Here is an 8,966-nt window from a genome sequence, read left to right on the forward strand (position 1 = left end):
TTTCACCAGCCCCCTGCCATCTCTGCAACCCTGGTGAGAAGTGCTGCCTGTACCTGGCAGCTCCGTGTTTATTCTGTGGCTGCAGTGCCGTGGCTGAGGGTCCTGTTGAAAAGGGGTCGGTCAAGGAAGAGCAGGAGAGGGGTGGAGGGTGCCCCTTCCAGCTCCAGCACTGTGATGTTGTTGGGGCGGCCAACGTGCAGCACCGAGCCGGGCACGAAGAGGGTCTGCTGTGGCCCACGGCGGGGCCAGTACCGGCCCAGGTTGAAGCCATTTATCCACAGCTGGCCCTGGAAGATGGAGATAGGACAGCCGTGCCCCTCTCCGCTCTCACCCCCTCTCCCAGCTACACACCACCTTACCTTGCTCCAACCTGGGAACTTCACGAAGGTGTCCCAGGCGATGCCAGGGGTCTCAAAGGTCCCAGTATAGAAGGCTGGCCCTGCTCTGCCCCCACTGCTTGATTGTGGCGGAGCAGTGTGTGGCCAGCCCTGCTGGACAGCAGTGTCTATGGCCAGGGGATAGATCAGCCAGTTGCTGAGAGGGCTGGAGTCCAAGGAGAGGTTCCCCAGGAGGCCCTGCCATAGAGCAGGAGGGAAAATGAGTCAGCAGGGTCTGCCAGGAGAAGCAGGCTGCCTGGCCTTCCCCAAGGCATGTCGCCTTCACAGCCAGTGACAGTGGCACGGGATCCCCTCCGAGGGGCTGCACAGCCCTGGCTGCTGTGGCAGCACAAGTGGGAGAGAGGGGTGCCAGCCTCACGGCTTTATGCTGGTCTGGGCAGGTTTGCCAGGGGATGGTGTGACATTAACTAGGGAGCAGGTCTGGGAATGGCCCTGCTGTGGCTGGGATCTGTCACGAGTGGCAGGAGAGGTGTGTTTGGCCATGCAGGCAGCCAGGCCATCCCTTCTGGAGCCCCAGGGACCTCTCCCCTCACCTTGAAGTCACTGATGTTGGCCCCGAAGCTGATCCTGCCCATGTTCTCCAGCAGCACATCCAGGGTTTCCCCAGCTCTGCCTGTCACGCACAGTGTTGTCTGCCCATCCCGCTCCAGCGTCCCCCGGTACTCCTGCAGGGACAGGGTCAGCACTTGCAGCCCCATGCCCAGATCCCACCATCGCAAACACTGCCGGCAGCCTGCCAGCATAGCGTCCTGCCACCGGTTCCCCCAGAGCTGGCCCACGGATGCCCTTCGTCCCCAAAGGGGGCAAATTTGGGCCAGAGAGCTACCCCACAAGGGCTGAGCGTGGCTCTCAGCACCCTGGCTGTCTCCAAGACCCTGGCATAGCACAGCCCTGCGGCCAGCAGGGACCCCGGCCCTCCCGAGTCCTGGGCTGGGGGCAGGTGTGCTCCCACAGCCCCACCTTCTGCAGCATCACATAGCCACGGTCGCAGACGTGGTGCGGAGGAGCGCCCAGCACAGCTGGGTCCAGGACGTCCCAGGGCAGCTGTGTGCGGTACAGCACGAAGCCATGGGCCTGCAGGACACAGCAGAGTGGCACAGAAAGGGAAACTGGGCTGGAGACAAGCTCTGCTTTTCTACCCTGGGGCCAGGGCACGGCAGACAAGCTCAGGAGCATCTCCCCCAGTGTCCCCTACTGCACCCAGCTCCTCACCTGCTTTATAGCCTCAAAGGTGAGGGGGAACTGGCTCTGAATGGGCCCGGAGGGGCACAGCACATCCAAGACATCCAGGAGGTCGGCATACTGCAAGGAGAGGGATGGGTGCTGGGCAGCCCAGCAGTGCCAGGCAGGGGCAGCACAGCCCTCGGGGAACTCACCTTCCGCAGGGCCACCCAGCCGTAGGCGTACTTCAGGGTGGCAGGTGGCATCGGACCTACTGGCAGGGACTGGAACTGAACAGCAAACTGTCAGCTGCCCCCCAGGGCAAGCAGGGAGATGTCCCCTGCCCTGCCAGGTCCCTCTGTGTCCCGCTCTTCCCTGGCAAAGGCAGTGGTGCCCAGTACTGTCCCCCTCCTGCTAGGTTCAGCACCTTGCTGATGACTGTGCGGATGGCAAACAGCTTCTCGGTGGGGTCTCCTGCCTCTGAGAGGGGGGCATCATAGTCGTAGCTGGTGGTCACTGGTTTGTACTGGTCCTTGAAGTCAGCACCTACCCGGGAATGCAACGGGAGCTGGAGAAGGGGGCCCTGGCAGAGCCCAGGACACGGAACCCAGGCCCAGGCTGGCTGCAACGCAATGGAGGGGCATGACCCAGAACGGGGAGCCACTGCCTGCGGATAAAAGGACTCCCCATGGGGGAACAAGCTTGGGTTCAGGGGCCCTTGGTATGTGCCAGCCTGCCCCACGGGACAGAACAGAAGCCTCAAATAGGCTCCTTGGGAATGGCCAAGAAAAGACCCCCCAGCCCTGCAGTGTGCCTCCCCTTCCCGTTGCAGGGCACTAGGGCCCTACTCACCACTCCAGTAGACAAAGTTCGTTCCCCCATGGAACATGTACCTGCAGGACAGCCCAAAGAGCTCCGTCACCACCTCCACGGACCCTGTGGGTGCTCTCCAGGCACCGCTCCCTCCCTGCTGCAGCCACAGTCCCAGCCCTGCCCAAGCCCTGCAGAACAAAGGTGAGCCGTGATGCCCACTCCAGGCATCCCCCCCAAGGATGTGCCCCCCTGCCAGCTGACTACTTGCATGTTGACATTGGCTCCCAGCTGCAACATGTCCTCCAGCCCCCGGGCCACACTAGCCGAGCTGGTGCTGGCATGCGCCTCTCCCCAGTAGTCCAGCCAGCCCGTGTAGTACTCGGAGTTCACCTGGGGGAGAAAGGGACGGCTGCCTGCCTGGAGCTGGGGCTTCGGGCACCCCTCTCTCAGCCACATCGCCCCTGCTCACCCACAGCCTGGCCCCAGCACCCCTCTCTGCATCACCCTCCTGGCCCCTCTGCCTCCCCAAAGCCATCGCAGGTAATTCCCCCCACAGCACGGTGCCCACACCAAGCTCACCAGGGGCCCCCTCGGCTCCACCCGGCGCTGGGCACCAAACGCCTCTGTCACATTGGAGCCTGCAGAGGTGGAGGGAGGGAGGTTGGAGCAGGGTGGAGCTGGGACCCCCGGCCCCTCTCCTTCTCCCCCAGAGGGGTACCTGGCCCAAAGTCAATGGTGGCGTAGAGCCCCTGCAGCGTGCCACAGCGCAGCTCCTCGGCCTGTATGCTGTCGGTGGTGAAGAGCAGCACCTCACTCCCCAGCAGTGCGCGAAAGGAGGCCAGCAGGTGCCGCAGGTACCCATAGTCACAGGCATAGTAGCTCCCATATTCATTCTCCACCTGTGAGCAGGGCAGGGGCTGGCACCCAGTGCGTACATGGCGGGGCTGCAGCCAGGTCCCACTGCCCACTGGGATGAGCATCCAGCTCTCCCCTTCCAACATCATCAGATGTTGTGACAGACCCCAGCTGGGTCCCGAGAATGACCTTCCAGCCCCACCACAACCCCCAGCTCTGCCAGTGTCCCTCAAAATACAACTGGGGTACTGGCAGGTGCCCCGGAGTCCCAGCCTTTGGATTTAAACCCAAGTCCAGAGGTCAAGAGGGATTTATCTAAGAGCTGTGCCAGAATGTGGTCATGGTATAAGGGGCAGAGGTGGCTTTTGGGGGTACATCCAAAGATGACCCAGAGCAGGGCAGGGGGTGGGGGCCCACAGCATCCTACCTGCACACTGATGATGTTCCCTCCATGCTGGTACAGGCGTGGCTTGATCTTGGGTAGCAGCACATGGAGCCAGGAGTCCACGGCTGCCAGGTAGTCTGTGGGGACAGAGGGCAGCTCAGCCTGGCTGCAGCATCCACCCCAGCCCACCCCCAGCCAACCCGGCCAGGGGGAGGGTGGAGCAGATGGGGCAGGGCTGAGCACGATGGGGAAGTGGAGGTAGAGGATGAACTATGGGGCTCCCAAAAGATAGAGGATGGGAGAGACCATGCACACAGGGCTGGCAGGTGTGTGGAGAGACCAGCATGCTGGCACTGGCACCAGGCTGTAAGGACATGGCGGCCGGAGCCCTGTGCCAAAGTTTACCAGGGTCAGAGGAGCGCAGGACAATGTCTGGTTTCCACAGCAGCCAGGCAGGCAGGCCACCCTGGAAAAACATGCACAGCAGAGAGGGAGGCAGAGAAACCACTCAGCAGCCCAGGCTGACACACAGCCAAAACCGGGCCAGCACAACGCTAATGCTCGGCACTGGAGCGGCACATGCTCCGCAGGGTGGCAGCCTGGGCATGGCTGGCATGGCACCGGGGCCACTGTGCCAGCTGAAAGGACCAACCCTGCTGTGCCCTTCCCAGACCACCCATCACCCCTCTGTGCCATGCTGGGGCTTACCATCTCCCACTCTGCACAGATGTAAGGCCCTGGCCGCAGGATCACCAGAAGCCCCAGCTCAGCTGTCAAGTCGAGGAAGGCTTCCACATCCCGGTCCCCAGCAAAGTCATAAACCCCTGGCAGTGGCTCATGGTAGTTCCAGGGGACATAGCTGGGACAAGAGGGAAGATCAGTATGCAGAGGCTAAAAGGGCACCCCAGCACAATGGGGAAACATCCCACAGGCTGGTCTCTCTGCCCCTGGGAACTAGCCTCCAGCCTGAGCTGAGGATGGCAACTGGGGCTGGACTGGGACAAGTGCAGGCTCATACAGGGGCTGCCAGTGCAAGGGCTGGTCCTCGTTCCCTGTGCTTAGACAACACCCTTGCCCCTGTCCCTACCCCAGGGACCCCAGAGACCCTGAGGGGCTGGATGGCTGTGGGCTGTGTGCCATCAGGGCTGCCCCCATCACTTACACCTGCACAGCGCTAAGCCCACTCATGTACATCTTGAGGAGCCGGTCCCTCCAGGCAGGGCGTGGGACGCGGGCATAGTGAATGCTGCCCGAGATGTAGCGGAAAGGGGCACCATCCTTGCGAAAGCAGTTCTCCTCATAATCCAGCTGGAAGGAGCGTGCCGGAGAGGAGGCCTGCGGGAAAGGGGCAGTGCTGGGGGGCTGCAGACCCTCCCCAAGCTCAGCTGCCCCCTCCTCCACACTCCTTCATGGGACAGGGACTGACGGAGGCTGGTTCCTGGGGGGGACCCTCCCCATCCCCATCCTGGATGCAGGGCCAAGGCAGGAACCACGCTGTCCCAGGAGAGCAGAAGGGACAAGCAGGGCAGCCATTTGCACTGCCTGATCCCCACCCCTCGCCTTGCTAATCAAACACCCTGCAGCTGATCTGGTGGCATTTTGGGGGACAGGTGCTGCTGGGGACAGGTGCTGGGAAGGCAGACAAGGAGGTGGGAGTGCAAGTGGGACTTGGGGTGGGACATGAGCTGCAGCAGAAGGAAGCCATAGCAGAGAGAGCAGAGATATGGGGGAGGAAAGCAAGGCAGATCCCAGAGCTGTCCCACCGGATCCTTTGCAGCTCAGCCCCACGCGCTTCTCCCAAGCTTTCCACCCGTGTTTGCTAACCTGCGTGTGCAGCAGCCCCGATGCCAGCAGCAGGGCAAGAGCTGGCAGTCCCATCCTCGCTGGGAGCTCAGCAAGCCCAGGATAGGGGACAAAGGGAGACGCGGACACCACCATCACATGATCCTTCTTGGCCAGCGCCGGGTGCTTCCTCCGGGTCCTAAGTGCAGGCAGCTGGAGCAGCAGCACAACTGGAGGGGAAGGAACGAGGGATGAGGGGTGGGTGGCTCAGCCCCTCACACCTGGGCCAGCCACACTTCATTCCCCTTAAAGCCCCCCCAGCAGGGTGCAGGCAGTGCCCCCGCCACCAGAGCCAGCTCCAGCCGGCAGGCACACCCCCGTGCCCCCCGGGGTGGTGAGTGACACACGTAGAGGGACAAGATGACTCATGGAAGTGTCACCACCAGACAAAATGCCTTCGAGGGAGCTCTGCCCACTCGCTTCATCAGGAGAGGTGGTGATGGAGACCTCGGGTATAGCTCCGGCCGGGGTGCTGCTGCTGCTGCTGTCTGAAGGAAAGGAAAATGTCCCTGGACCGAGGGCCAAAGGCTGGTGACAGAGCTGGTGTCAGGGGTGTCGGGGGGCTGCCACAGGGCAGGGCGAGGTGGTGATCCCCTCGGGGACGAGCCCTGCTGGGGTGGCCTCACCACCTCTGTCCCCCGCACCGCCGGCCTGGTCGCCCGGGCGAGGGGCTTGGCTCACCGAGGCCAGCTCCGGGGGGTACCGAGGCTGCGGGCTGCCACCGCCACCGCCCGCAGCCGGGAGGTGCCGCGGCGCCGGGGTCACCGCGTTCCACCCGGTCACGGTGCGGGGGCGCGCCCGGGGCTCGGCTCGGCGCTGCTCTCCGCTCCGTTCGCGGCCCGTCAGCTCCGCGGGACGGAGCGTGAGATCCCCACCACGGCGGCACCGGGGCTCGGGAACGCCGCAGCGCCCCGCCCGGCGGGTGACGCGGCGGGTGACGCCATGGGTGACGCGCGGCGGCGGGCGATGACGCGAACGGGCGATGGGGCAGGCGCTGTGCGTCTGCTCCCGCGGCACCGTCAGCCTGGGGGGCGCGCGGTACCTGCTGCTCCACCGGCTGGCAGAGGGGTCCGCAGGGGGCTGGGGCGCGGGGGGGCTCGGGGGGGTGTCCTCGAGCACGGGGGTGCTCGGGCGTAAGGGGTGCTCGGGCCTGGAGGTGATGCTCGGGCACGGGGGGGCTTGGGCATGGGGGCTGCTTGGGCATGGGGGAATGCTTGGGGCTTGGAGGTGATGCTCGAGCACGGGGGGTGCTTGTGCAAGGGGGTGATGCTCAGGCATGAGGGATGTTTGGGGGTGGAGGTGATACTCAGGCATGGGGGTGATGCTCTGATACAGGGAGTGTGCAGGCTCGGGGGGATGCTCATATATAGGGGATTTTCAGGCACGATTTTCAGGGGATGCTCAGGTGTGAGGCGGTGCTTGGGCATGGTGTGGGAAGATGCCTGAGCGTAGGATGTGCTTGTGCGTGGTGGAGGATTCTCATGCTGGGTGGCAGATGTCAGTCATGCCCTGGATTGGGTGCTTAGACCCATGGGATTGGGGGTGGTTAGGCCAGTAGGATTGTTCATGCATAGGGGGGATGCTTTGGGTGCCTGGCAGGGGAATGTGCATGCCTGGGGGATTCCCATGGAGAGGGGTGCAGGCACCCTCTGTCCCCCTCACCTGGGTGCTTGCAGTTGAGGTTGAGCACAAGGCCCTAGCCCAGTGCGACATCAAGCGCACACTGCACTTGGCTCCTCACAGGGGCTTCAGCTATGTGGACCTGGTGGAGGGTCTGCGGGATGGGCGCTTCTATGCCCTGAAGCGCATCCTGTGCCACGACAAGGAGGACCGTCAGGCTGCCCTGCACGAGGTAGAGATGCATGGCCTCTTCGACCACCCCAACATCCTGCGCCTGGTGGCCCACTGCATGGTGGAGAAGGGTACCAAGCATGAAGCCTGGCTCCTCCTGCCCTATGTGAAGGTGAGGGGGACTCCCCTGGCTGCCCCCACCCCCTTGCCACCAGGAGTGGCAGTAACTGCTGGCTTGCGTTTGCCAGGGGGGGACCCTGTGGAGCGAGGTGGAAGCACTGCGAGAGAAAGGGACTTTCATGCCAGAGCAGCGGATCCTCCTCATCCTCCATGGCATCTGCCGTGGGCTGCAAGCCATCCACAGCAAGGGCTATGCACACAGGTGGGAGGGGTGGCAGCCCCAGCTTGGAGGGGTTGGCAAGGGGCCGAGTGGGCGCTCGGTGATGTCCATCCCCGCAGGGACCTCAAGCCCACGAACGTGCTACTGGATGAGCATGACCAGCCTGTACTGATGGACCTGGGCTCCATGAACCAAGCTCGCATCGAAGTCAACAGCTCCCGGGAGGCCATGGCTGTGCAGGTGGGTGGCCTGGGACATCACCCCACCAGTCTGTCCCTGCCCCAGGCTGTTCATCCCCACCCTCACCTTCCTCCCTGTAGGACTGGGCTGCCCAGCGCTGCACCATCTCCTACCGTGCCCCTGAGCTCTTCATGGTGCCGAGCCAGTGCATCATAGATGAACGCACAGATATCTGGGTAAGGATCCAGCCCCCTGGCCCCCATCCCACCACCGTGGGACTGCCCTGACCCTGCTGTGCTCCAGTCCTTAGGCTGTGTGCTGTACTGCATGATGTTTGGGGAAGGCCCCTATGATGCCATCTTCCAGAAAGGCGACAGCGTGGCTCTGGCAGTGCAGAACCCCATCACCATGCCCCCCACAAGCAGGTGAGGGGCTGGGGAGGGTGACCCTGCTCCCAGACAGCCCCCTGTGCTTTGCACCACATGGACTTCTCCTCACCATCTTCCCTCCAGGTACTCGCCTGGCTTGCAGCGCCTGCTCTCCTCCATGATGACTGTGAACCCCCAGGAGCGACCAAGTATAAATGATGTCCTCCACCAGCTGGAGGGGCTGCAGCCAGCACCGGCGGGACAGGACACCACACAGATCTGAGCCTGTCCCACCCCACAGCAGCGATACGGCTGAGCCAGGGGGAAAAGCAGCTGTGCTCGTCCCTGCTCCCCCGGGGAGCTGTTGCAGAGGGCATTGCTGCACGTGAGGGAGAGCTGCTGCTCCATGCCGGAGGTGTGTTGGATTTGGAGTGTTCTGTGCCCTGGATGCTGCTGCCTGAGGCTTGGTCTGTGCCCCAGGACTGCAGATGTGTGACCTGCTGCTAAACACGGGGCCCTCACTGGCTGCTGCCTCCCCCAGGAGCAGCAGATGAGGATGCTGTGAGACCTCTCCTGGGTGCTGCTGCTGCATCCCCACAGCTCTGCACCCCAGGAGGGTTGCTCCTGCCTGGGGTAGAGCTGTGGTCTGGGTCCCAGTGCTGTGCTGGAGCAAGGCAGGGGGGAGCCAGCGCCTGCTCCACCACAGCTCTCAGCGCCAACGTTGCCTTGTGTTTGGAGTAAAAGATGTTCTTGCAGAGGTGTGGATGTGTCTGTCTGCTGGGAGGGAGTCCTGCCAGGGGCACAGGGAGAGTAGGGCATGCTGTCTTCAACAA

At 63.5% G+C, this 8,966-nt stretch overlaps 2 protein-coding genes across 3 annotated transcripts; one reads left to right on the top strand and one right to left on the bottom strand.

The window, feature by feature from the left end:
* Positions 1-34: 34 nt before the first annotated feature.
* GLB1L (galactosidase beta 1 like) lies at positions 35-6,380 on the bottom strand. Of its 2 annotated transcripts, XM_040604172.1 has the most exons (18): positions 6,136-6,344; positions 5,838-5,942; positions 5,437-5,624; positions 4,775-4,947; positions 4,321-4,471; positions 4,018-4,078; positions 3,655-3,749; positions 3,091-3,271; positions 2,952-3,010; positions 2,641-2,762; positions 2,412-2,452; positions 1,987-2,105; positions 1,775-1,849; positions 1,611-1,700; positions 1,359-1,472; positions 932-1,063; positions 360-575; positions 35-287 (listed from the first exon to the last, which is right to left on the bottom strand). In XM_040604172.1, exons 3-18 carry the CDS (start codon positions 5,548-5,550, stop codon positions 69-71), a joined length of 1,962 nt encoding a protein of 653 aa, XP_040460106.1. In that variant the 5' UTR covers positions 5,551-5,624; positions 5,838-5,942; positions 6,136-6,344; the 3' UTR covers positions 35-68. The 2 variants fall into 2 exon arrangements, with proteins under 2 accessions (XP_040460106.1, XP_040460105.1); XM_040604171.1 differs by lacking the exon at positions 5,838-5,942 and having other exon boundaries at positions 6,136-6,380.
* A 15-nt stretch (positions 6,381-6,395) lies between these two features.
* Positions 6,396-8,888, top strand: STK16 (serine/threonine kinase 16). The gene is made up of 7 exons (XM_040604174.1): positions 6,396-6,522; positions 7,198-7,417; positions 7,494-7,627; positions 7,705-7,825; positions 7,906-8,001; positions 8,069-8,190; positions 8,278-8,888. Exons 1-7 carry the CDS (start codon positions 6,437-6,439, stop codon positions 8,414-8,416), a joined length of 918 nt encoding a protein of 305 aa, XP_040460108.1. The 5' UTR covers positions 6,396-6,436; the 3' UTR covers positions 8,417-8,888.
* Positions 8,889-8,966: the final 78 nt, after the last annotated feature.

This window comes from Falco naumanni, chromosome 8 (assembly GCF_017639655.2).
Source record: "Falco naumanni isolate bFalNau1 chromosome 8, bFalNau1.pat, whole genome shotgun sequence".
Classification (NCBI taxonomy): Eukaryota; Metazoa; Chordata; class Aves; order Falconiformes; family Falconidae; genus Falco; species Falco naumanni.

Coding starts and splice junctions, on each gene's coding strand:
- GLB1L (XM_040604171.1), bottom strand. CDS start 5,550: ATGGTGGTGTCCGCGTCTCCCTTTGTCCCCTATCCTGGGCTTGCTGAG. Junction 3,750..4,017: donor CCTGCGCTCCTCTGACCCTG/GTAAACTTTGGC, acceptor CTGTCCCCACAG/ACTACCTGGCAGCCGTGGAC. Junction 1,701..1,774: donor GCTGGGTGGCCCTGCGGAAG/GTGAGTTCCCCG, acceptor CTCTCCTTGCAG/TATGCCGACCTCCTGGATGT.
- STK16 (XM_040604174.1), top strand. CDS start 6,437: ATGGGGCAGGCGCTGTGCGTCTGCTCCCGCGGCACCGTCAGCCTGGGG. Junction 6,523..7,197: donor CTCCACCGGCTGGCAGAGGG/GTCCGCAGGGGG, acceptor GGCTCCTCACAG/GGGCTTCAGCTATGTGGACC. Junction 8,002..8,068: donor ATGAACGCACAGATATCTGG/GTAAGGATCCAG, acceptor GCTGTGCTCCAG/TCCTTAGGCTGTGTGCTGTA.